Raw genomic sequence first — 27481 nt, forward strand, 5'->3', positions numbered from 1 at the left:
ACGGCAGGTTCCGGTGAGCTGTGCGTCTCGAATCTTACCGAACCGAAACACACAAACACAGAGTGAGCAGCAGAACCGGAGCCGGAGACAGCAGCAGCAGCGGTGAATCATGCGCTGGTTTGAGGGTTCAATTCCCGCGGCCATCGCGTCCGCTAAACACCTCAAATGTGTGTTTGTGGTGGTGATTACAGGTGACTCAACACTCACATTAGCACTAATGCTAACCTAATGCTAACCATCGTCATCAACACAAGCTGCCTTAAACTATAACACTATTATAACCATCGTCATCAACACGAGCTGTCTTTAACACTATTATAACCATTGTTATCAACACGAGCTGTCATTAATGTCTATAACTATAACACTATTATAACCATCGTCATCAACATGAACTGTCTTTAACTGTAACACTGTTATAACCATCGTCATCAACATGAACTGTCTTTAACTGTAACACTATTATAACCATCGTCATCAACATGAACTGTCTTTAACTGTAACACTGTTATAACCATCGTCATCAACATGAACTGTCTTTAACTGTAACACTATTATAATCATCGTCATCAACATGAACTGTCTTTAACTGTAACACTGTTATAACCATCGTCATCAACATGAACTGTCTTTAACTGTAACACTGTTATAACCATAGTCATCAGCACGAGCTGTCATTAATGTCTATAACTATAACACTGTTATAAGCGATGACACGTTAATGTCTTTCACTGTAACGCTGTTATAAGCGATGACACGTTAATGTCTTTCACTGTAACGCTGTTATAAGCGATGACACGTTAATGTCTATAACTGTAACGCTGTTATAAGCGATGACACGTTAATGTCTTTAACTGTAACGCTGTTATAAGCGATGACACGTTAATGTCTATAACTGTAACGCTGTTATAAGCGATGACAGGTTAATGTCTTTAACTGTAACGCTGTTATAAGCGATGACACGTTAATGTCTTTAACTGTAACGCTGTTATAAGCGATGACACGTTAATGTCTTTAACTGTAACGCTGTTATAAGCGATGACACGTTAATGTCTATAACTGTAACGCTGTTATAAGCGATGACACGTTAATGTCTTTAACTGTAACGCTGTTATAAGCGATGACACGTTAATGTCTATAACTGTAACGCTGTTATAAGCGATGACAGGTTAATGTCTATAACTGTAACGCTGTTATAAGCGATGACACGTTAATGTCTATAACTGTAACGCTGTTATAAGCGATGACACGTTAATGTCTTTAACTGTAACGCTGTTATAAGCGATGACACGTTAATGTCTTTAACTGTAACGCTGTTATAAGCGATGACACGTTAATGTCTTTAACTGTAACGCTGTTATAAGCGATGACACGTTAATGTGAGAGCTGGTGTTGTTTGTGTCAAAGTGATTCTGTCAAATGTGCAATAGCAGCACTAACAGTGTAAATATGTTTAATACTAACGATGTCACTCATATGAACTGCAGTAAAGTTAGTTTTACGTTTGACATTCGTTGGATTTTCAGGTTCATACACATTAAACTTCAAGACCGATTGACCTGAAGATGTAAAACCAACTGCAAATTACTCCGAATATTATTCCCTCTATTGCACAAGGCTTATTTTTGGGAATAATCTTTGGTACTTTAATATAGAATATTTATATAATAGAATATATTTAAATCCATTTAACTTCAAGAACATTAACCTAAAGTTGTCAAACTTTTTACTGATTTGCAGAAGGTGTGAGAGAATGGTGAGTGGTTAAATTTATTTTAGTGTTGACATCCATGTTTAATTGATTTATTTAGATAAAAAATTCCATATAAAAAATACAAAAGAAAAACATCCAAAAATAAGCCTTGTGCAATAGAGGGAATAATATTCTGAGTAATTTGCAGTTGGTTTGACATCTTTAGCTCAAATGGTCTTGGAGTTTAATGTATTAGCCAACGAATGTCAAACGTAAAACAAACTTTACCGCAGTTCATATGTGACAGAATCTGTCTGACTGTAATTGTTTTGTTCATCTGATCACTAACTCTGTTGTTTCTTCAGGTGATGATGATCAGTCCAGACAGATGATGTCCAGTTGGGAGTCTGATAGTGTGTCTGATGCAGCGCAGAACTGTTGTGTTGCGATTCGAGTGGACGCACAGAGGTGAGACGTGTGTATGTGTGTATGTGTGTGTGTGTGTGTGTGTGTGTGTGTGTATGTGTGTGTGTGTGTTTGTGTGTGTGAGTGTTTGTGTGTGTGAGTGTGTGTGTGTTTGTGTGTGTGTGAGTGTGTGTGTGTGTGTGTGAGTGTGTGTGTGAGTGAGTGAGTGAGTGAGTGAGTGTGTGAGTGTGTGTTTGTGTGTGAGTGTGTGAGTGTGTGTTTGTGTTTGTGTGTGTTTGTGTATGTGAGTGTGTGTGTGTTTGTGTGTGTGTGAGTGTGTGTGTGTGTGTGTGTGAGTGTGTGTGTGAGTGAGTGAGTGAGTGTGTGAGTGTGTGTTTGTGTGTGAGTGTGTGAGTGTGTGTTTGTGTTTGTTTGTGTGTGTGTGTGTCTGTGTGTGTGTGTGTCTGTGTGTGTGTGTGTGTGTGTGTGTGTGTGTGCGTGTGTGTGAGTGCGTGTGTGTGTACAGGTTTAACCTCTGTTATGGGGACCAAATGTCCCCACAAGGATAGTAAATCCTTAGATCATCTACATTATGGGGACCAGCCAGCGGTCCTCACAAGGGAAATAACATATGAAATGATGTTTTATTAAAAATGTAAAAATGCAGAAAGTTTTTTTGTGAGGGTTAGGTTTAGGGATAGGGTTAGGGTTAGGGGATAGAATCTATAGTTTGTACAGTATAAAAATCATTATGTCTATGGAGAGTCCTCATAAAACATGGAAACCAGTGAGTGTATGTGTGGTGTTTGTGTTTTTATGGTGTGTGTGTTGTGTATGTGATTCTACAACATCAGATACAGTGACATCTGACTGATTCATCTACACTTACTCTTGTCTCTCTCTCTCTCTTCCAGTGAAACGTGTGTCCAGTTTTCACAGATCTGTATCCTTCATCATGTTTCTGAGGATAATGGATTGACTGAAATTTGTCTGTTTAATGGGGCAGCTTTAAAAAAAAGAAAAATCTAAATCAGTCTCATTTCAGCCTTGTCAATGTGTTTTTAAAGTAGGGATGCGCAGATGTATTAATTGACCACCGTTGTTTATCAGGCTATTATTAACCAAATGAAAACCATCAGCGTACCTTTCAAAAGGCGATATGAAAACTGATGGTTTATTTTAGGGCTGTGTCAATACAATCAGATATTGATCCATGTATCGATATTTATATTCAACTACTTGTGTATTAATATCATGTAAACACACAACAAATTTACTTTCAAATCAATTTAATGAGCTACATGATCTTTATCAGACATCAGTATATAATTGAAATATACCCAAAAGAATTGGAATTGAGATTGGAAATGAATTGTAATCGAATCAAATTATGATATCATGATATATCGCAAATTTAATTGTGACATGTATTGCAATATGTATCATATCGTGTGGTGCCAGGCGATACCCTGCCCTGGTTTATTTATAATTAAGTGTAAAATATAAGAAACACCTACAAAAATAAATGAAATAAAAAAAGTATACCGTTAAAATATGCTAAATATGAATTTATGAGTTCTGATGTTTAGAACTGCAAATGATCCCACATCGTTTGTCATTTTATCATATTTTGTTTAATCTTTTTCAAATCTTATTTATATATTGATTTATCTTGTATTTATCTTTCACTGTGTCGTGTTCAACAGATCCAATCTATGTTCAGTTGAGATTATATTTTAATAGCTTTTGAACCTCTTTGTGCATTTTTAAAGCAAAATATCACTATCAGTTTGAGTTTTATTAAAATCTGTACCTGCAAAAAATGTTCATGTCAGTGCATTCCTACTTTAAAGGGATAGTTCACCAAAAAAAGTAAAAATCTGTCATTTACTCACCTTTATGTCATCCATGTGTATGACTTTCTTTCTTCTGCAGAACACAAATGAAGATTTTTAGAAGTCCAGACAATGCAAGTGAATGGTGACCAGAAATTTGAAGCTCCATAAATCAAATAAAGGCAGCATAAAAGTAATCCGTTAAACTTTGAGGAGTAATATATGCAATCGCTTTGAGTGACAAACAGATCAATATTGAAATCCTTTTTTACTATAACATAAATTCTGAAGACATGGATTAAACCACTGGAGTCTTATGGATTACTTTTGTGCTGCCTTTATGTACTTTTTGGAGCTTCAAAGTTCTGGTCACCATTCACTTGCATTGTATGGACCTACAGAGCTGAAATATTCTTCTAAAAATCTTCATTTGTGTTCTGCAGAAGAAAGAAAGTCATACACATCTGGAACGGCATGAGGGTGAGTAAATGATGAGAGAATTTTACATTTCGGGTGAACTATCCCTTTAAAGGGCTCTTCACACAGACCAAATGTTATCTGTGAAAAACACTTTAAAACTAAACAGTGCATTCCTATAGACCTGTTCATATATGACTAATAAGATACAGTGTGAGCTTATGGGTCATGTGTGTGGAAGTGATGTCACAGACAGACACATCAAAGGAATAACGTTATATATTCCATCGTCCATTGGGTTATACAGTATCTTTGCATTAAAGCATGTGAACGAGTGCAGTGTTGTTTAGTGTCACTCTTGCTGTAAATGATTCTTAACTCTGAGCTTGTAAAGATCCGGTGTTGTGCATTCCGTCCAGTTTCTTCATCGGAGAGAACGGTATTCCACTGGAAGTCATCGCAGGTAACGTCACGGCTGAGGAACTAACAAGCAGAATCAACAAAGTCAGACAGGTGAATAAATACACTACAGCTGTCAATATCACAGAGTTTAGAACTAGTGTTGCTGTGCAATAGAGCTGTTCAGCCATCATGTCAATTTGTAGGTGATCCCAGAAGTCTTAATTCGGCAGGGGTTCCCTCGGGATTTTCCTGTGGGTTTTTTATGAGTAAAATAAGGTTTGTGGTAAACATTACTTGAAGATACTTGGACGATTTGTTCTACAACATAAATTACACAGACCTCAAACGTGAATTTTGAAGACGTTCGTTTTAAAAAATGCATGTTGCTTAGGAGTTGCTTGATAAGCACCACAAATACCACAAGCATGTGTGTGAATATATCTGACAAAATGGAAAACTGTAGTAGTTCTTAGCTAGCAACTTGTTAGCAACATACTTTTATAAAGAACAGGACGGCTTCAAAATCAACGTTTGAGGAATGACTCTGTGTAATTTGTGTTGTGGAACAAAACATCCAAGTATCTTCAAGTAATGTTTACCACAGACATTATTTCACTCGTGAATCCAAATCTGCCATTATAAAATCCCAAGGGAACCCATGACTAGGAAATGCTAATTCTCTTCTGGGTTTTTGGACTACAATCTGAACAGCTCTACATGTCATATTGAAAGACTCACATGAGAACTCTAAAGCAAACGTTATATTTACAGTCATATGAGTTGTACAAGAAAGTTTCGTCACACAGATTTATAACACACATGCACACATGGACTGTTTCTGTTCAGATGCACACACAGCAGATTGAAGGTGCGGTGACGAACACAGAGACGCTCGCTCAAACCCCCCCACCACCCGCGATGACCTCTGACCCGCAGGACACTCGGAGCACGCCTGCTAACAGCAGCTCCACAACATCTAAAGGTGAATCAGATTAAACCTGCTCGTATGATGAGCTTTCATCTGGTCTGCTCACATCTCTATATGTTCATGTTTAATACTGGAGAGATTTGTTTACATTCAGGTTTGATTCTGGAAACAGCAGCTCCATATTTCAGACATGAGCACTGATCAGCTGGAATAATTCTGGTGTCATTAGCAGGTGTAAAATGCAAATGTGTCTCCTTTGCATGTTTCAGTTCCTGGTTTTGATGGGTTTGTGTTTTATCTGACGTGTTCTTACTTTCTGAAGCTCCAGTTCTTCACGGGCGTTTGCTTGAACACATGAACTGATCGCTCTGTTTTTCCAGAATCCCTCTCAGTGCCAATGGAGGAGGATGGAGCGTCTGGTCATGTGACTGCAGGTGTGAATGATGAAAGTGTCTCTTCAGGTGACACGCCACAGCCAGAGGAGCCTTTAGATGTCAAAGTGGAGAGGTGGGCCATAGTGACCTTCTCAACTGGGCTTGTTTAAACATTTGTTGTAATTTTAATTATTGGTCATTCATGAATTGTCACATGCAGGTTAACAAAGAAAGTGGAGGAGAGCCGTGAGCAGAAGAGAAAAGCAGAAGAGAAGGTAAATCTGTCTGAACACACACTATATATGTCTGTTTAACAGATGTACAGACTTATCCTGACGTTTAAGAGGACAGGTTATATATTTTTTAACATATAATGTGATTTAAATACATTAATGATAAGATGCGATTGCGAATGTGATTACTGGTATGCTGCCATGTTGTTTGCGTCGCAGCGCTGCATGGGATTCTGAGTTCGTCATAGCAAAGATGGTTTTGAGAATCTAACCCTTTCACTTGAGTGATGGACGGACTGGCAGAAGGCTCAAGTGGACTAACTTGTTACCTAAAATATTCTTTGTTTGACGTCAAACAACATCACTGCATCAAAACGGCTGGCTCAAATGGGAATGGCTTTTATCCCAGTATATCTGCGATTATTTGAATGTTTCTTTGTAACAAAGATGTTGATGTTTCATTATAACAATGACGTTAAACCTGATATGATTAGGGGTGTAACCATTCACTCATTTTCTCAATGCATGTATTACTAATCCTGCCGATTCATGTGTGTTAGATCCAGTCTTCCACAAGACCACTCTCTCCGTCAGAAGATAGTTCATATATCCAAATATCAAGAGTTCAGTCTGATATACAAAACCAGTCAGCATCAACAGCTTGTTGTGTTAACTCACCCAAGAGTTCAACAGAGTCAGGAGGGAATATAGCAGAAGTTCAACAAGTGTTATTATACCAAGCAAAAGACAATGGAACATTACTGCTTCACAACATCGTCCCGTTACATTAAGACCTTGAATAAAGACAACTCTTTATCTCTAACTTGTGAAGACAGAACAACACACAACATCAAATTAAACAGTTGAAAAAATATATAAACGATAAATAAGTGCAAATGAATATATAAATGAATTATGAATACATAGAATGAAAGTAGAATAATATGAAAGAAAAAAAGAAACAACATGAAGTACAACCAGTGTTGGGTTACTCAAAGAGTAATCCACTACAAATTACTGATTACTTTTCTAAAATTTTAATCTAATTACTTTAAGGATTACTTCATGAGGAAAGTAATGACATTACAAATTCTTTTGCTTTGTTACTTTCTAAAACATATTTTACACAATAATTAGTTTTTCCGTTCATTGATTTCAAAATAATGTCTATAATTCCTTTTTTCACTGTCGTTTTCTCTTCTGCTGTCACAGACACACAAATAGATGATCGTATGAACATGTTTTTTTATCCCCTTTTCTCCCCAATGTTGGAATGCCCAATTCCCACTACTTAGTAGGTCCTCGTGGTGGTGTGGTTACTCACCTCAATCCGGGTGGCAGAGGACAAGTCTCAGTTGCCTCCGCTTCTGAGACCGTCAATCCGTGCATCTTATCACGTGACTCGTTGTGCATGACACCGCGGAGACTCACAGCATGTGGAGGCTCATGCTACTCTCCACGATCCACACACAACTTACCACACGCCCCATTGAGAGAGAGAACCACTAATCACGACCACGAGGAGGTTACCCCATGTGACTCTACCCTCCCTAGCAACCGGGCCAATTTGGTTATATAGTCTTATCTGTATGATGTGAATGATGATGATGATCCTTCCCAAACAACGCATGAAGAATACACAAGTCCGTGAATAAAGCATTGTTGGTTGTAATACAAATAGTTTCCCCCCCCCGTGCAAAATATATTCTTTAGTGCCGTGGTAAATCCAATCAAAGAGTTCTTATACTCCTTATTGCGGCTTGATCCACTTAAGAATCCGCAAAAGGTGCATACATAAAGTTTGAAAGACTCCAGAGTTCATGAATCACACACCCAAACGCTGCTCATAGTCCTCAGTATGATACATGTGGTGAATAAACATTAAACTCAGGCTTGTGAAATCTTTTTCAGATTGAGCTTTAAACGCAAGGTTTCCCAATCAGGACAGCAGTTCAGTGTTTGGAGCGATAAGCCATGCTTACTTTCTCCATTACAAAAACTGAGTTCTTCTACTACACACACCTGTGTTATACCTGAGAGTACTGCTCTCTAGCGCCCTCTCAGGGTGAGGAGTAGAATTAAGATAGAAAAAAAAATACAATATATATATACATATAGATATATCACAATATCCAATTACATCGTCAACCCCTGAGCTGAGGGATCATGAATATTCATGCTTTAGTGATTTGCATTGAAAATTAAATTTATTTATTTAAAAAATGAAAAACTTAAATCAAATACATTTCTAAATTCAAATTGCACTCCAAACGAAACGAAAAAGCAAATAAAATAATGAAGGGATAAAAGAATAATATAAATATATATATATACACCTTTCCATTTACCGTCAGACAAGTCTCCATCTTGAATGAAGACATAAAAACAATTGTAAAAATAATAATTATAATGATGATAATAATCACTGAAATATAAATCATGGTTGGAGGTGTTTTTGTATTATTTTATGTTTAATCACAGATGTATAGGCTGCAGAGTTGCGTTCACAATGAACTGTTCTGTGGAAATAAAGTGAACTGAACTCAAAGCACCTCCTGAGATGAGATGTCTGAGGTCATTTACAGCACTCGTAGACGATACTGTTCTTGCAACAAAAAAAAATTCAGAAAACAGAAACAAAGAAAGAGTGAGAACCTTTTACATGCGTGTGTTCCACGAGACTGCACGCCTCTGTATCAGCGCGTCATACATGCACATAGACGCTTTTCTGTCATCTGTTCTTAATAATATAATAAACTGTGTTTCTTCAAGAGCATGTTTGTGTGTCTACGGGTAAATTATTTGTAATATTAATTTAATAATAATAATAGCCTAATAATAATAATAATAATAATAATTTAATACATTAATGGGAAAATGAGCCAAATATCGTCTTGACATGGTCAAAGGCATCAGCTATTGATCACTCTGACCATCGTCGATCCCCGAGATTATCGTCTGTCGGCACAATCCTAATGTGCATTTCTCTCTATAAATTAACATAATGTTCAGACAGTCTCCTTGTTGGTTTTTCCGACACATTCAGGATCATTACCGCTTTTGCCGGTGTCGCTGCGGCTCACTTCGTGCGTGCACTTGTAAAATGTGTATTTTAAAGGCTCATTATTACGGTTTAGTATTTCTCTGTAATGTAGAACAGTGTTAGCAATGTTACTGATAACATTCTCAGCACTGGAACTCAAACCATTTTCTGATGCCCCCCAAAATATATCTATTTAAGTAATTAAATTAATATCATAAACGTGCGACTAGTCGACTAATGGCTTAAATTAACGCCTTCTAGTCGACTAGGAAAATCTTTGGTCGGGGCAGCACTAAAATTTGACTTAATTTACTGATTCAGGGTTCCCACGGTCATGGAGAATCATGGAAATGTCAGGGATTTTTTAAATTGTGATTTCCAGGCATGGAAAAGTCATGCAAACTAATAAAATCTTAAATAATCATGGAATTTTTATAGTGAAATAAGAAATTTATTAAGTTATGCTCAGCTCTATAAATATTTCATCAGCACATTGAACTTTTTGTTGTTTTCAAGTATCCTGTATTTACATAAACTGTATTTAATGTGTTTTCTTTCAAGTTACTTTTGGTGCAGTAAACAATCTTAAGTAGTTTGTCTTTCTTTTTCTTAAAGACACATTAGGGGAAGTATTTAAAGAATCCTATAAATGCATTTTCAGAAAAGAAATACAGAATCAAATCGTTAATTGAATCAAATTAAAGTTCAATGTGTATCAAATTGTTCTGAATTTTCAAAAATTAGTTTTAAATTGAATCGAAAACTTATGAATCATGAATTGAATCATTTTAGCTTTCAACCCAAAGATTCACTCCTCTATATGTGAAGCATTTTCACATTTGAAAATGCAGAAGTGTGAAGGACATGACGGAAATGATGTGGAAACGAGTGAATTATCAAAAAATGAGCATCGCCTACAAATTCAGCACAGTGTTTGCTGCTGTTTTCTTTTTTTTTCTCCACAATTTAGAAAGCCCATTACCCAATCTTATCACGTTTGTTGAGCGCGTTACCGTGGAGACCTAGCGCGTGTGGAGGCTTCACGCTATTCTCCACGGCATCCACACACAACTCACCACACGCCCCACCGAGAGCAAGAACCACATAATAGCCACCACGAGGAGGTTACCCCATGTGACTCTACCCTCCCTAGCAACCGGGCCAATTTGGTTGCTTAGGAGACCTGGCTGGAGTCACTCAGCACACCCTGAATTCAAACTCGTGACTCCAGGGGTGATAGTCAGCGTCAATACTCGCTGAGATACCCAGGCCCCTTGCTGCTGTTTTCTTGATGATTTTGTCTGCCGAGCTGGTTTGACCCTGTATAAACATTATTTATTTTCCTCTCCTGTTCAGAATGGGTTGAAGAAGGAGCTGGAGAGACGTCAAATGGGGAAAGAGATGCTGGACTACAAGAGGAAACAAGAGGAGGAGAAAACCAAACGCCTGCTGGACGAGAGAAGCCGTGAGAAAGCTGAAGAGAAAGCGGCCAGAGAACGAGTTAAACAACAGATCGCTCTGGTATCACATGACCTCATGACACACATTCTGTTTACTTTTATTTACCGCATATATAATGAGCTGTTATATCATCTGTGATTATTTGTGTTCGGCAGGACCGCGCTGACAGAGCAGCCCGTTACGCTCAGACTCAACAGGAAGTAGAAGCGGCACGGTTAGCCACATTACAGGCTCGAGCAGCTGAACAGGAAGCCAAGAGAGAGAGCGCACAGAGAGCGAGAAGGTACCGTCACTGATGTGTGTTCTGGATTAAATCAATGTTTTGTATCTGTGACATCCTGTCCATTACCACTGGAAATAACAGTAAATATTGAATTTAGACATGATCAAACTGTGAACACAAGGTGTCGCCTTGGTCATTCAAGACTTGAAGATTTCAAGTCATGTGATTTCTGTTGGATACTATTAAGCATATTTTACTGGACTGTCCTGCTTTTAATAACATTAGACTATGGTTCTATTCAGAAAATTCATAATTGGATGTGTTTAAAAAGTTTCACCAGGAAAAATGGTCAAATGTCAAACTGAAAGATCTTGTATCATTTTTGTTGAAAGAAATGTTTTGTTTATTGTTTGTAATATTTTCTTAAACTACTTTAATCTTGCCATGAATGCTATGTCAATAAAATAATAATAAATAAATAACAGTTATTAGAGAAATTTATGGGAAAATATTGCATGAGATATACCTTAAAATACACACTTGTTACAGTCACTAGACTTACACATTACAAGGGTTATCATGAGACGATTGTTTTTGTTTTCTGTTTTTATCCCCTTTTCTCCCCAATTTGGAATGCCCAATTCCCACTACTTAGTAGGTCCTCGTGGTGGCACGGTTGCTCACCTCAATCCGGGTGGTGGAGGACGAGTCTCAGTTGTCTCCGCTTCTGAGACCGTCAATCCGTGCATCTTATCACGTGACTCGTTGTGCATGACACCGCGGAGACTCACAGCATGTGGAGGCTCATGCTACTCTCCACGATCCACGCACAACTTACCACACACCCCATTGAGAGAGAGAACCACTAATCACGACCACGAGGAGGTTACCCCATGTGACTCTACCCTGCCTAGCAACCAGGGATGTGCGCTACGACTAATTTGACTGTCCTTTAAATGGAAGTTTTGTAACCGACTAGTCTAAAGAGAAACCAACCTTCAGAAAACAGTAAAACAAAAATGTGTTTATGCGACCCATTTAAAATACTTAATCTATTCCAAATCCGATGCTAAATTCCACTGAAAAGGGGCATTTATCTGCGACATGCTCGCCTTAAATTATGATCATTGTACATTAAATATAGAACATGACACGCATTCACTGAATCAACATTAGCGAATATTTAATAGACATATTTATTGAAAACAATTGAATGAATAGTTCAGGATCAATGGAACAACCCTAAAAGCCTGTTCTAAATGGAAATCATCAAGTAAAAGATACTTAACATATTAAAACAGTAAGGGCATTGTTGAAAATAATGAACAGGTAGACTAAGCCAAATCTATGAGAGAGAAAAAAATGTGCTGAAAAGTTGCACGTATTTCACGACGTGCAGTCGTGCATTAACCATTGATCTAATATGACAGCTGTTCGGTAAAGAACGTCAACCAATAACAGTTACGATGTAAAAAATAAATAAATAAATAAAAAGTAGCTATAGGATAGAAAAAATAGGCCTGTGATGTAGCTGCAATAAACCTAATGTACTCTAAACATGACGTGCACACAGAATAACAGATAGTTTAACACATTCAGCAGTCGGCACCTTGTTGAAAATATTCTTCTTAATGAGCAGATTAAAAAAATGGCATACCTAGTCTAAAACAGTTATTTTTCTTGGCTACTTACTCAAAAGCATAATTTTTTTATTAGTAAAGTTAACCCGTCGACATGGTATGGTGAAAGACGGGACTTGACTCTCTTGAGGCGTCTATCTTGCACTAGAAAAAGCCCTTAGTGGAAAATGCACAGATGTAAAGAAGACTCAAATGTGAAAACATCCTTAGGGACTTTCAAACATTTGGAAAGCCGATTCCCGCACCACCGAAGTGATTTCATAACTACTTTGCTGAGTTTGCTTGTCTAGCGAGAGGATATTTTCCTGCACGGCGCGAGTGAGAGAGGGAAGAAGCACGCGCAGCCTGAGGTGAAATTAAACTCTGTATCTGCTCCAGATATCCTCTTCTTTAATTAATATTTGTATTATTAATTCTATTTAAAATATGTAACATTAATATGACAGTAATTTAAGTGCAGCCTCTGTGAAAATATAAAGCCAAACGTAAATGTATAAAAATTATCATCAGTTTAATGGGGGGAAATATTAACCGACTAGTAATTCCAGTGTCGACTAGCAGCATCAGAACTGTTTATTCGACTAGTCGATTAGTCTCACACATCCCTACTAGCAACCGGGCCAATTTGGTTGCTTAGGAGACCTGGCTGGAGACACTCAGCACGTCCTGGATTCAAACTCACGACTCCAGGGGTGGTAGTCAGTGTCAATACTCGCTGAGATACCCAGACCCCCAACATAAGACTATTGTTATAAAATCACTTTTCTAAGTAATGTTTTATCTAGTCGTTCAATTCTTGACAATGTAAATCCAGTAACTTGCAGACTGTTTACATGAAGCATCAGTGCACAAGCAGAAGTTCATCCCACCTCAAAAAGGATGATTTAGATAATTTACAGATCTGCCTTTATACGCTTCAGAATCTCTTATCTCATTGTAAATGTTTGCTTGTTTCTTGTATTTGATCTCTGTTTTTATTGTTTATTCTCGCAGTGCTGTTGCCAGGATACAGTTTCGTCTGCCTGACGGCTCGTCCTTCACTAATCAGTTTCCATCAGAGACGCTCCTGCAGGAGGCCAGACAGTTTGCTGCTCAGGTTGGTGACCTTACCAGTGTTAAAACAGACCTGACTGTCAACAAGAGAAAATAAGTTTATGATGTAACTCTACTGACTGTGCCGACAGGGTTTAAACTAGTGCTGTCAGTCAATAAAAATTTTAATCGCATAATTTTTTGTAGTTAATTTAGATTAATCGCAGATTTTGAAAGTGATGAAATTTGATTCTAAATATACTTCTTTTCCTGTCAAAATGCATTTATCTACATCTTATGAAAGAAAACGTCATGGTTACTTGTGTAACCTCCGTTCCCTGATGGAGGGAACGAGACGTTGTGTCGATGTAGTGACACTAGGGTCACTCTTGGGAGCCCCAAACACCTCTGATCTTTTTATAAAAGGCCAATGAGAATTGGCGAGTGGAATTTGCATGCCACTCCCCCGGACATACGGGTATAAAAGGAGCTGATATGCAACCACTAATTCAGGTTTTGTGCTGAGGAGCCGAGACCAGGTCCCGGCCATTTCAGCAGGTAGTTCAGCATTGTGGCAAGAGGGACACAACATCTCGTTCCCTCCATCAGGGAACGGAGGTTACGAAAGTAACCAGGACGTTCCCTATCTGTCACTCACTCGACGTTTTGTCGATGTAGTGACACTAGGGGTCCCTATACAAAACACCACAACTAGCTGAACTGTGTTACGTGAACTGGCGGTGTGTGAGGGGCAGACTGCTGTGTGCCTCGTAGCCAGCGCACCAGGCCATCACGTAACCTCCCCCAATGTTCTTTTTGAGCGTCGAACAGTCCTTCAGGAACAAGTCGATTGCCCAACAAATAGGTGGGCAGGCTAGCCCAGCCAAAGCCTCTTTTCCTTCTCTTTTCTCCCCAAAAAGAGTGGAATTTGTTTACTGACTGGAATCCCTAAGTGTCTATGTCGGGGGGTGTCACTCCCAAGGGGAAGACACCGTGGAGACCACACCCTGCCCAAAAAATGGGGGGCGGGGTGGGGGGGGGTATTTTGAGTGGAAATACGTCACATGGTCTTACCGAGCCTTGTCGGAAGTATGTCATGTGGAGAGATCCCATGGTAGGTCCTACCCAAAGGGGGAGGAGTTTCTACAAAGCATGGCGACCGGGGGCAGAGGGGTCCCTGCCCAAGGAAGATGCAGTTTACCGACAGGGAAACGATTTTGCGGGAAATATCACATGAGGTTGCCTTCGGGGGAACCAGCACATGCGGAGCACCTACCTCAGTACAGGGCCTCATTAGCACACATACTGGGCCGGTCAGCGAGTTTCTCCGCAAACTCAACTGTCACAGGGCTAAGGAGGAAAGTCATCCAGGGATCACAGTCTGTGAACACTACTGGGAGTCAAGAGCGCACGTCTTCCCTCAAGGGAGGGGAAAGGCGCTATGCGTAAGCGGCACACCCGGCCAGTTGTCCCGGAACTTATCTGCTCGTGCCTGCCACTACTCGGGATGAGACCGGCTCAACCCGGAGATTGTAGAACCTCGCAAAGGTGTTGGGTGCTGTCCAGCCTGCTGCTCTGCAGATGTCTGCCGAAGAGGTACCACTGGCCACTCCTGGTAGAGTGGGCTCGTAAGCCTGCAGGGGGTGGCACGTCCTGAGCCTGTTATGCCATCGTGATGGTGTCAATGGCCCAGTGGGCGATCCTCTGTTTGGAGACAGCGCTTCCTTTCCGCTGTCCACCAAAGCAGACAAAGAGCTGCTCGGAGCTTCTAAAGCTTTGCGTGCGATCCAAATAGATGCGTAATGCTCGCATCGGACACAGCAATGCCAAGGCTGGGTCTGCCTCCTCCTGGGGCAGCGCTTGCAGGTTCACCACCTGATCCCTAAAAGGGGTCGTGGGAACCTTGGGCACATAGCCCGGTCGGGGTCTCAGGATCACGTGAGAGTAACCCGGACCGAACTCCAGGCACGATTCGCTGACAGAGAACACCTGCAGGTACCCTACCCTCTTGATGGAAGTGAGCGCAGTCAGGAGGGCAATCTTCAAAGAGATTGCCTTAAGCTTAGCTGACTCCAAGGGCTCAAAAGGAGCTCCCTGTAGACCCTGAAGGACTACAGAGAGGTCCCACGGGTGGACGAGGTGTGGGGCGTCGCAAGGAGCGTGAGATCCGAGAACCATGTCTGAGTGGGCAAGTAGGGTGCTACTAGGATGACTTGCTCCCCGTCCTCCCTGACCTTGCACAGGGTCTGTGCAAGTAGGCTTACTGGGGGAAACGCATACTTGCGTAGTCCAGGGGGCCAGCTGTGTGCCAACGCATCTGTACCGAGAGGTGCCTCGGTCAGGTCGTACCAAAGCGGGCAGTGGGAGGATTCCCGGGAAGCAAACAGGTCTACCTGTGCTCGACCGAATCAACTCCAAATCAGCTGGACCACCTGAGGGTGGAGTCTCCACTCTCCCCTGAGGGTAACCTGACGTGACAGCGCGTCCGCTGCGGTGTTGAGGTCGCCCGGGATGTGAGTGGCTCATAGCGACTTGAGGCGCTGCTGAATCCAGAGGAGGAGACTGCGGGCGAGTTGTGACATGCAGTGGGAGCTTAGACCTCCTTGGCGATTGATGTATGCTACCGTCGCTGTGTTGTCCGTCCGGACCAACATGTGCTTGCCCTGGATAAACGGCCGAAACCTCTGCAGGACACTGTAAACCCTAAAACATTAAACCAACCACAGAAATCATGATTTAAACAACTTTACAGTTTAAATAATACACAAATTTTAACAGAAGAATTAATGTAAGTGCTTTTATAAAATTATAAGCTTCACATTTCTGCCTTTAAAATTGTTCTCATTGACTTCCATTGTAAGTGTCTCACTGGAACACAGATTTGTGCTTTTTTTTTTAAGAAAAGGAGGAACGAGTGGAAATAAATTTTTCGATTTTTGTGTTAATCAACATTATGCCACAAATGCTGCCGATTGAGCTTAACGTGTATTGAACCCGGAATATTCCTTTAATATTAGAAAATAAACTGAATGATAAATAGTATAGGCTCATCAACTTTTAAAAGGGGGTAAAAAAAACGTCCTTTATATTTGTTGACATCAGCAACAAAGAATAGCATCACATGATACATGCACATTTATTTGAAAACCATGAACAAATATATGCAAGAAAAAAAAAGAAAATGCGACCAAGGCTACATTAAATACAGGTCCTGAAGAAAAAACATTTGAAAATGACTGCTCTAGACTATGTAACTGTTCTGTAACTCACACGGGTCATTTGTGTGCTCACACAGGAAGTTGGAAACAGATACGGTCATTTCTCTTTGGCCACTATGTTTCCCAGGAGAGAGTTCAGCACTGAAGATCTGGAGAAAACTCTTCTGGAGCTGGAGCTCGCACCCAGTGCCTCCATCGTACTGCTGCCGGTGACAACACTTTTTATACTCCATATTTCTTTTATTTCAATTAAAATACCTTTTATTTCAACAAAGGTACATATTTGTAACAGAGCTGTAACTACACTTTGTCATATCAGTAATTACACTGATTAAAGTCTCACAAAGCGGATTGTCATTATTAATGTTGCTTTAAAAAACTCAGTAACTGTTCTCACTAACACTCATCGACTATGAATCAGTTGTTAAGTAAGCACTAGGGTCAGTTCACTCATGTGTTTGTTTTCCGGGGAACACACGTGCTGGTTAAATGTTTACTTCACCTGCACTGCAGGTCACTGTGAATAATAATGAGTTATCTAGTTGTTATTGTGCAGCTCTCAGTGTTTCAATTCAAAGTGAAAGATCTGTGTAACTAACAGATGTGCAGAGACACAGTTAGACTGTCACATGACCCATAATCTCTCTCGCCATCCCAGCAGCAGTCCAGTCGTCCCTCCAACAGTGTGGTGCACTCGTCCTCCAGCGGGGGATTGTGGGCTGTTTTGGGCTCTTTACAGTACCCGCTGTTGGCCGTCTGGAGGTTCATCAGCAGCTTTATCTTCAGCACTCCTCCACCGCCTCCTCGTGCATCTGCAGACGCTCGCAGTCACAACCAGCATGTAACTCACACATACAACGCCACTGCAGAACCACAGAGGTACATCTGACACACATCATGATGATATAAGATGCTTAATATAATCATAACTCTTTGATTGGCCAGTAGCGTTTCAGTTGTGCAAAAAACACACACACATAGAGAACAGCTATTAACTGCAGTTTACATGTCAGGGATTAGATCTTGTAGTGGAACGATGACACTTTGTACATTTGTATCTGTACTTTATGCTGATAATGTAATGTGAGTTGGTGACAGTTTAGTTTGCTTAAATGAAATTCAATCCTATTATTTGTAATTTCAGAGATGCGGTTCGTAAGAGGGTGCTTGAGAAAAAAAGACCTGAGGACTTCAAAAAAGATGGTAAAATATACCGACTGCGTAGTCAAGAAGACAGTGAAGACGACAACAACACCTGGAACGGCAACTCTACACAACAGATGTAGTGAAATAACACACATACTGTATCTCTCTTTGAAACGGTTTGATTTAGAGTGTCTGTTAGTCTTAACGGTGGGTTATGATCATTTACATTTTCATCCCCTTCTTTACCCCTCTCACCCTGCATGGGTAAATAAAATCAGGCTAGCTGAATTCGTTGCACTGTGCGTGCACACGACTCCAATGAGGACGCGAGCTTGAGAAACACTTTATGTTGAGACATTAGCTACAGCGTGCATCTGATATTATTGCAAGGACCATTGCTGTTTATTTAATACAATAATCAATGCTGTGAAGTTGAAAACATCAGAGGTTTTTGGTGTTCATATACCGGTTCAGACCGCACAACATCATAAGCAGCCTCAGCAATAGAAAGACTTTATACTAGCCAAACGCAGATGTTACTTTACCATTTAACAATAGAATAAAAGATGTTTTTCAATCAAAACCGTTCAAGTGATTTTTCTTGATATATTTTATTGTTGGTTTTATTAATAATAGTCTAGAACTGCCTTCTGAAATTGATCATGCTTTTATTAATGTTTAAATGTAGAATACATCAAAATACATTACATTTGTTTATTACTTGAAACAGTTATTTCTGAAAAATTACTTCTAACTACAAGTAATTATTGTGCTCAATTCCATGTATAATACTGGTTTTGTAATAATTATAGTACTATTAAAGGATGATTTCAAATCAAACACTTCTGTCAGAAACCATAAATCTTTTCCTCTGCAAGATACTTTCTGAAGTTTCAGATATTTCAAGTGTTGTTTTATTGTTATGAAAATACAAATAGAGGCAAGCGAATTCAAGGCATGAATGAAATGTCATATGCTCAGGCCACATCCACAGTCCACATGGTATTTTAATGTCATGTCGAAATTACTGCAATTACGAGATTCCAACTTGTAGAAAGTGTTCACGTCTTCGTAGAACTCGGAATTACATCATGTTAAAAGAACCAATACGGCAGTGACCTCTACAGCTGAAGGTAGTGAACACATTTTTCTGTGTAAAATAACATTTTATTATGCTTTTGATGCCTGGAGCATTTTTTTATTCTTAAACCTTTTGTAAGAACATATAGGTGAATTAACCCTTTAAGCTCAGATGGGCCCTGCCGGCGGGCCCGTGAGAAAAAAAACAAATAATCATCAAAATATTGCATTGAGCAACACTAAATAGGTTTCGTTTGAAAGTTTAGAAGCTCTACTTTCCAATGCATGTAGACATTATGACCAAAACTGAACAAGTGCTTTGAAATTTGCAGACAAATCAAAAGTGTTTTTTTTTATTTATTTTTTTTTATGTAAAACTAATTGCACTGAATTTATCAAATAGTCATGTGTCATATGTTGTTGGAAAGCTCTCAAAGAATAGAATACAACCTATTTGTTGTACTCACAGACAAAAATATAGTGAGTAATAGCTAAGTATATGTCTTTGACAATTATGTTGGTGTTGCTTATATACCGCATTTTCACTTATAAATTAAGGAAAAATAAAATATCACATATCATTACTTAGAGGAGGTGATTATCTTTCAAACGAGTCCACACACAAGATAATCAGATGTATAGATCATTAGATAATCCACATGAAGCACAATGTTACATATGACCACCAGGAGATGGCGCCAAATACATGATACAGACTCAATGATGACTCAAATGACACAGAATGAAACTCATTCTGTGAAATCTCATTACTAAAATCATGTCTGCATGCTATACAAACCTTTAGTCATTGTTGTGTTTGCATGTGTGATTAGTTCTTATGTACAATTATTATGTTTTATTTGTTTGGAGAGGCTTTTGGACACTATGATAAATTATATTTGTAATGCTATAACTTTTGATTGCTTTGTCGTATCAACACAAAAATTTTCTCAGTTGTAGTTGTCATGATTGGGAACAAAACAAAAGCAGTTTTTCGCCACCTTAATTACACCTGAAGATACATAATGTCAAATAAGAAAGATAAGATAAAAAGAAACATTTTGGCTTTTGTGATTTTTGTGTTTTGTTATTTTTCAGTAGACTCTCAAAATGTATCATAATATACGTCATTAAAAATTCGAAGTTTTCTTTACAATGATACCAAACACCCTCCTTGTTTTTGTTTGTTTTTTGTCGAGTTATAAGCCATTAATTTTGGGTATTCCTCTGGAACAAGAAATCTTTAAAAACACCCTCAGAGTTTAAAGGGTAAATTAATTAATGTAGTGATAAATATTTTGCTGTTTTCAACAACAAAGTTGTTTTGGCATTATAAGTGTTGCAGTAGGACTGAATAACCTACGAGGTCTGAGGAGGTGAATAGCTCCAAGTAGAATCTACAACATCTCGTTATTCCGACGTGACATGAACATCAACACTAATCCTTTTAATTTTGAAAACGTGATGATTCCGCTATATTTACACCTCTCGTCCACACTGAAACAGTGTTTTCCTCTACAGAATATGAAGACTTTTGGCAACGTTCTCCATAGCCTTATGACCTGAGGCCACATCAACACTAATCTGGTTTCATCTGAAAACTCTGTTTTTAGATTTCTAACCTAATTGTCTTCCAAAGTATGTGGTAATGCAGTGTTTTGAAAATGTGCTGTTTTTGGTTGAGTAAAACGCCGCTATATTATGGATGAGAGGTGTAAATGTAGCAAAATGAATGCGTTTTCAAAAGAAAGTTGATAAGTAGATGTGGCCTGAATTAAAACCTAAATGTGCAAGTCCATTATATAACCTAGTAAGTGATTCATCTTAAAACATTTGTTCATATATTTCTCATGGTAATATAATTGTGATAAATTATTACAATCTAAACTCTCTCTAGTAATATTCATACAATGTCTGTTCAGCAGTCGTCACTGGCCATCGGTTTTTAAACTTCAAAGTGTATCAGTCAGAACCGTCCGATATGACGGTATCAGAACACTTATATGGTCTTGAAGGTGATGAGATACTCTGGATACGCTCCTGCATCACAGAACACCACAAAGATGAACGGGTTCTGTAAGTTATCCACAGCACAGTCGTGTAGACCAGCTTGAGGGTCCTGATGGTTGATCGGGTCCGGTTCCTTCATGCTACACCTGCTTTTACACGGTGAGCCCGTCACGACTCTCGCTCTGTAGATGTACTTCTGTCCTTTGTCATCTGGGTTTGAATAATGATCATGACATGAGTACCAGGCACCTTTAGCGAAGTATGTGCCGTCTCCGTGCATGACAGCTTGAAACAAACATTTGTTAAATGTCAGTATTCGAGATATGGACAATTACGAGTGAATTATGAGTGAACTGTTAAAAAGGTGAGGTGTGATGTACCATTTCTTCCACAAAAACTTCTGTTGAAGCCATTCTTATTGATTTTTTGGCAGATCTCTTTGGTAGTTCCATGATAGAGGAGGCGCTCGTTAGGTTGTTCGGGATATTTCTTATCAACCGCTTGTTTCAACACGCAGTATCTGTGCCATTGTGATTGACTTTGAATCCTGTCAATCTGTGAAATCATTCAGACATTAATAAACACTGATCTGTAGAAGTTTTAATGTTCTCTATCAGTCACAATTACAGTATTCATTTAATGGTCATTTTACCTGTAGAACCTGCACAGGTGACACATCAGCATGTTTACTGGAGTTCAGGAAGTCTGTATCTTCTTGTACTCCTCTGAATCGGATTTTAACATGATTATTTCTAAATCCTTTCCATCCATTTTGCTCCATGATGGGGGCATCTGAATGATCGCTGAGGAACATGAAACATATGACATCTTATTAGAATCTTTAAAAAATCTCTACTATTGTGTACCTGAGAATTACAGTTACAAAATAAATTATGATAAACTCATAGTAAAAAAACATTTGATTTCTAATATTTACCTGTATCAGAATCTCCATAAAGACTTCTCTTGATTCTGCAAGACCCGCTCTTGCTGTTCATCACCTTCAGCTCTCTGAGGTCCACTGTGTACATCTCTCCGTTCTCCTGGTATTGAAAGCTCTGGAGTTTCTTGTGGAAGGCTAGCTCGACTTCATAACTCACGCTGGGCTTCAGCGACTGCCAGCATTCTCCTCTCGCCACCTCCCAGTAGAGAGTCTGTCTCAGTCTCTTCACTTCACCTTCTCGGATCTCTCGGTCTCGTGCTTCTTGAATAAAGTTCCTGATCTTCAGCTCTGCATCCAAGACATCGTCCTTTTTCCCCGATACTGTTAACTTATCCCAACCAGCCACCAGAACACTCACTTGATTGGTTTGGCAGAGAGTCACAATGTTCTTTTTGTCAGTTTCAGGAAAGTCGATGATGTGACTGGACTGGACATCTTTACTGATGCACTCGTCAGAGATCAGGTCATCCAGGAATTTCTTGACTTTGACTAGGTCAGTAGAGGACGTCCCGTAAACTTCAATGGTCATAATGGGGAACAATACAGCAGCTGTTTCCATTGCTAGGCACATGAGCGGTGGCTGTGGGGTTTTGCTTGGCACACGGGTTGGTAGAGGCAGTGGACCTTTGACCTTGCACACTGTTGAGAGTTTACACATGTGAGACACCAAGATAGTTAAAGGCTGAAAGATACTCTATGTAACTAAGTGAATGCAGATGGGAGCTCTTGGCCATCGCAAGGTCCGTTTAAATATGCATAACGTGCTTTCTTGCGTTATTGTAGCGGGAACAAACCTCAGTACTCAACGGGGAACGTTGTGGTTACTTGTGTAACCTCCATTCCCTGATGGAGGGAATGAGACGTTGTGTCGATGTAGTGACACTAGGGGTCACTCTTGGGAGCCCAAGACACCTCTGGTCTTTGATAAAAAGCCAATGAAAATTGGTGAGTGGTATTTGCATGCCACTCCCCTGGACATACGGGTATAAAAGGAGCTGGTATGCAACTACTCATTCAGGTTTTATGCTGAGGAGCCGAGACAAGGTCCCGGCCATTTCAGCGGGTAGTTCAGCGTTGTGGCAGTAGGGACACAACGTCTTGTTCCCTCCATCAGGGAACGGAGGTTATACAAGTGACCATGATGTTCCCTATCTGTCACTCACTCAACGTTGTGTTGATGTAGTGACATTGGGGTCCCTATACAAAATGCAGCAACTGGCTGAACTGTGTTATGTGAACTGGCGGTGTGTGACAGGCAGACAACTGTGTGCCTCGTAGCCAGCGCACCAGGCCGACACATAACCTCCCCAACATAGTTATGAGTGTCGAATGGCCCTCTGGGGACAAGTCGACTACCCAAAAGATAGTGACAGGCTAGCCCAGTCATGGCCTCTTTCCCCCTTTTTTTTCCCACTCCCTAAAAAAAGGGGGATTATTCGACTGGGCCGACCAGGTCTAGTCGGGGGTGTCCCTCCCAAGGGGAGGACACCGTGGAGACCACATCTCGCCCAGAGAGAGGGGGGATATTTAAGTGGGCATACGTCACATGGTCTTGCCGAGCTATGTCAGAAGTATGTCATGTGGGGAAGTCTCATGGTAGGTCCTACTCAACAGGAGTGGAGTTACTACAAACATGGAGACTGTGTCAGAGGGACCTCTGCCCAAGGAAGACGCAGTTTGCCAACAGGGAAACGAATTAGCGGAAGATATACATCGCATGGCGTTACCTACAGGGAACCGCCACATGCAAAGCACCTACCCCAGAACAGGGCTTTTAGTTAGCATGTGTACTGGGCCGGCAGCGAGACTCTCCAAAAACTCGACTGCCACAGGGCTCGGAGGAAGTCAACCAGGGAACATAGTTTGTGAACATTACTGGGAATTAATGGTGCACGTATTCAGCTCAGGGGAGGTGAAAGGCGCTATGTGCAAGCGATACACTCGGCCGGCTATCCCAGACTTATCTGCTTGTATTGTGTGCCAATACACGGGACGAAACCGGTTCCACCCGGAGGTTGTAGAACCTCGCAAAGTGTTGCGTGTTACCCAGCCCGCTGCTCTGCAAATGTCTGTTAGAGAGGCACCCCTGGCCAGGGCCCAGGAGGCCGCTATACCCCTGGTAGAATGGGCTCATGAGCCAGTGGGCGATCCTCTGCTTGGAGACAGCGCTTCCTTTCCACTGTGCACCAAAGCAGACAAAGAGCTGCTCAGAGACTCTAAAGCTCTGCGTGCGATCCAAATAGATGCGTAAAGCATGCACCAGACACAGCAACAACAGGGCTGGGTCTACCTCCTCCTGGGGCAGCGCTTGCAGGTTCACCACCTGGTCCCTAAAAGGGGTTGTGGGAACCTTGGGCACATAGCCCGGTTGGGGTCTCAAGATCACGTGAGATTAGCCCGGACCGAACTCCAGGCATGTTTCAGTGACAGAGAACACTTGCAGGTCTCCTACCCTCTTGATGGAAGTGAGCGCAGTCAGGAGGGCAGTCTTCAAGGAGTATTGCTTAATCTCAGCTGACTGCAAAGGCTCAAAGGGAGCTCTCTGTAGACCCTGAAGAACTACAGAGAGGTCCCATGAGGGAACGAGGCGCGGTCTGGAGGCATTCAGCCTCCTGGCGCCTCTCAGGAAACTGATGATCAGGTCATGCTTCCCTAAGGACTTACCGTCCACTCTGTCGTGGTGTGCCGCTATAGCGGTTACATACACCTTCAAGGTGGAAGGGGACAGCCGCCTTTCCCACCTCTCCTGCAGGAGGGAAAGCACCGATCCGACTGCGCATCTCTGGGAGTCTTCCCGTCGGGAAGAACACTTAGCGAACAGATGCAACTTAAATGCATACAGGCACCTCGCAGAGTGGGCCCTAGCCTGAGTGATCGTGTTTACCACCGCGGCATGTAAATTCCAGAGGTCTGGTCACGGGTACCAGATGATGCCCCGTCCCTGAGAAAGAAGGTCCTTCCTCAGAGGAATTCACTGGGGGGGAGGGGGGCTGTCGGAAGGAGCGTGAGGTCCAAGAACCACGTCTGGGTGGGCCAGTAGGGTGCTACCAGGATGACCTGCTCCTTGTCCTCCCTGACCTTGCACAGGGTCTGTGCAAGTAGGCTCACTGGGGGAAACGCATATTTGCGCAGTCCATGGACCAGCTGTGTGCCAGCGCATCTATACCGAGAGGTGTCTCAGTCAGGGTGTACCTGAATGCTCTGAACCAGGAGGAGCTTGCTCTTTTCCCAGTTGACCCGAAGCCCTAGTCGGCTGAGGTGCAAGAGCACCAGGTCCCTGTGTGCACACAACACATCCCGAGAGTGAGCTAGGATTAGCCAACCATCGGGATAGTTGAGGATGCGAATGCCCACTTCCCTTCGCAGGGCAAGGGCTGCCTCTGCGACCTTCGTGAAGATGCGAGGGAACAAGGACAGACCGAAAGGGAGGACATTGTACTGATACACTCAACCCTCGAATGCAAACCGCAGGAAGGGTGTGTGACGAGGTAGAATCGAGACTTGGAAATACGCGTCCTTCAGGTCTACCGCCACTAAACAATCTTGATGCCGGACGCTCACTAGAGTGTGTCTTTGTGTCAGCATCTAGGACGGGAGTCTGTGCAAAGCCCGGTTCAGTACTCGCAGGTCCAAGATTGACCGCAACCCACCGCCTTTTTTCGGTACAATGAAGTAGGGGCTGTAAAACCCCTTCTTCATCTTGGCCGGAGGGACAGTCTCGTCAGATGTACCAGCGGGTGGGGCCTCACGGCGGGGTGGAGCCTGAGGTGCCACACCGTGTCGTGGCCGTGCTGAGTTCAGGGACATCGAATTACTTACCTGGCTCCTTGTGACCACCCCCGGAACAGCCTGGGATGGGGGAAGAAGAGGCCTGTCCTCGAGAGCGAGGTCGGTCACCGAGCGCAGCTCCTGCATCAATCCCGGGGTGGAACTACCCTCGTGCAGTTCCTTTAGCGCCTTGGCAGACTTGCAGGAGAGCCATGGTGTGCAGGGCGGAGGTGGTTTGTCCAGCGGCACCGTAGGCCTTGGCCGTCAGGGACGACGTAAACCTACAGGCCTTGGACGGGAGCTTTGGGCACCCGTGCCAGGTAGCGGCGCTCTACGAACATAGGTGGACTGCGAGCGCCTTTATCCACCGGGGGGATTGCCGAATAGCCCTTGGCCACCCCACCATCGGTAGTGAGGGCAGGGAAGCTGAAAGATCGGAACCGGGCAGTAAAAAGTTCCTCCCACGACCATGTCAGCTCTTCATGCACTTCCGGGAAGAAAGGAACGGGGGCGGGGCATGGCTTTGAGCGGCGGCCCGGGAAAGCATGTCGTCATCTCCACGTCAGCCTGTGACTGGGCGACTGCACCCGAAGGGAGGAGCCCAGCTGAGGCTTCTGCGTCCGACTGGATGAGCCCGCTCTCCGATGCTGCGCTCAAGAGCTCATCACTTTCACAGGCTCCGAATAAGAGGTCGAACTCGCCATGAGACGAGCCGGCAGACACATCCGGAAGCCCAATCGGGGCAGACGAGCATGCTGGGGAATGGGAGGTCCGTGGGGGGATACCCAGCAGAGGTGGTCCCATTGGGGTCCCCAAATCGCCCCAAAGTGCTAGCCGCACTGGCCTCATACTCGTGGGTAGAAGGACCGAGGTGGGGAGCCTCTGGGGTGGCTTGCTTTCTTACGAAGGTAAGCTGCGAACGCATCGTTGCCATGGACATGTTCTCGCAATGAGTACATGACCCATCCACGAACGCTGTCTCTGCGTAAGCAGTGCCCAGACACGAAAGACAGTGATCGTGACCATCAGAAGGCGAGAGATAACGAGCGCAACCAGGAATAACACACAAAGGAAAGGCATCTTTAAAAAGACGTCTCTTTAAAAAGATGTTCCGTGTGTGCCGCTCTTTTAGAAATATATACTCTTTTAGAGAAATATACTCTATTATTTCAAATCAAATCAAATCACTTTATTGTCACACAGCCATATACACAAGTGCAATGGTGTGTGAAATTCTTGGGTGCAGTTCCGATCAACATAGCAGTCGTGACAGTGATGAGACAGTACCAATTTACAATAACATCAAATTAACACAGCACAATTTAAACGATATACACATAATTACACTCAACAATATACAAATAATAACACACACTGTACAGTATACAATACGCACTATATAGATACACATTATTCAATAAAAATAGAAAATAAAAATGTATAAAAAAGTATATATAGTAGTATATATAGAATGTACAGTATTGTACTGTATTGACATTCAGGCTGTCGGTTGATAGTCAGTGGTTAAGAGAGAATATAATATAATAATAATATAATTTATGACAGTCCGGTGTTAGATATAAGAGTAAGGGTAATAAAGTGCAGTGCTGATGTATTTTGATCGTGGGAG

The 27481-nt window shown here is 41.6% G+C and overlaps 2 protein-coding genes across 3 annotated transcripts in view; one reads left to right on the forward strand and one right to left on the reverse strand.

The window, feature by feature from the left end:
* On the forward strand, positions 1 to 18890 carry LOC127446992 (UBX domain-containing protein 4-like). 2 transcript variants are annotated; one of them, XM_051708413.1, is made up of 13 exons: positions 1 to 191; positions 2059 to 2161; positions 3013 to 3041; positions 4745 to 4863; positions 5599 to 5734; positions 6061 to 6187; positions 6275 to 6329; positions 10687 to 10851; positions 10947 to 11074; positions 13648 to 13750; positions 16982 to 17113; positions 17563 to 17783; positions 18049 to 18890. In XM_051708413.1, exons 1-13 carry the CDS (start codon positions 110 to 112, stop codon positions 18188 to 18190), a joined length of 1542 nt encoding a protein of 513 aa, XP_051564373.1. In that variant the 5' UTR covers positions 1 to 109; the 3' UTR covers positions 18191 to 18890. The 2 variants fall into 2 exon arrangements, with proteins under 2 accessions (XP_051564373.1, XP_051564374.1); XM_051708414.1 differs by having other exon boundaries at positions 17566 to 17783.
* The window catches only part of LOC127447619 (protein mono-ADP-ribosyltransferase PARP14-like), a 24997-nt gene continuing 15754 nt past the window's right edge, over positions 18239 to 27481 (reverse strand). The window contains 5 exon segments of the mRNA XM_051709550.1: positions 18239 to 21425; positions 21521 to 21695; positions 21793 to 21848; positions 21851 to 21943; positions 22078 to 22722. Of these exon segments, the coding sequence (XP_051565510.1) occupies positions 21130 to 21425; positions 21521 to 21695; positions 21793 to 21848; positions 21851 to 21943; positions 22078 to 22722 (1265 nt within the window). The 3' untranslated portion in view covers positions 18239 to 21129.

This window comes from Myxocyprinus asiaticus, chromosome 10, assembly GCF_019703515.2.
Source record: "Myxocyprinus asiaticus isolate MX2 ecotype Aquarium Trade chromosome 10, UBuf_Myxa_2, whole genome shotgun sequence".
Taxonomy (NCBI): Eukaryota; Metazoa; Chordata; class Actinopteri; order Cypriniformes; family Catostomidae; genus Myxocyprinus; species Myxocyprinus asiaticus.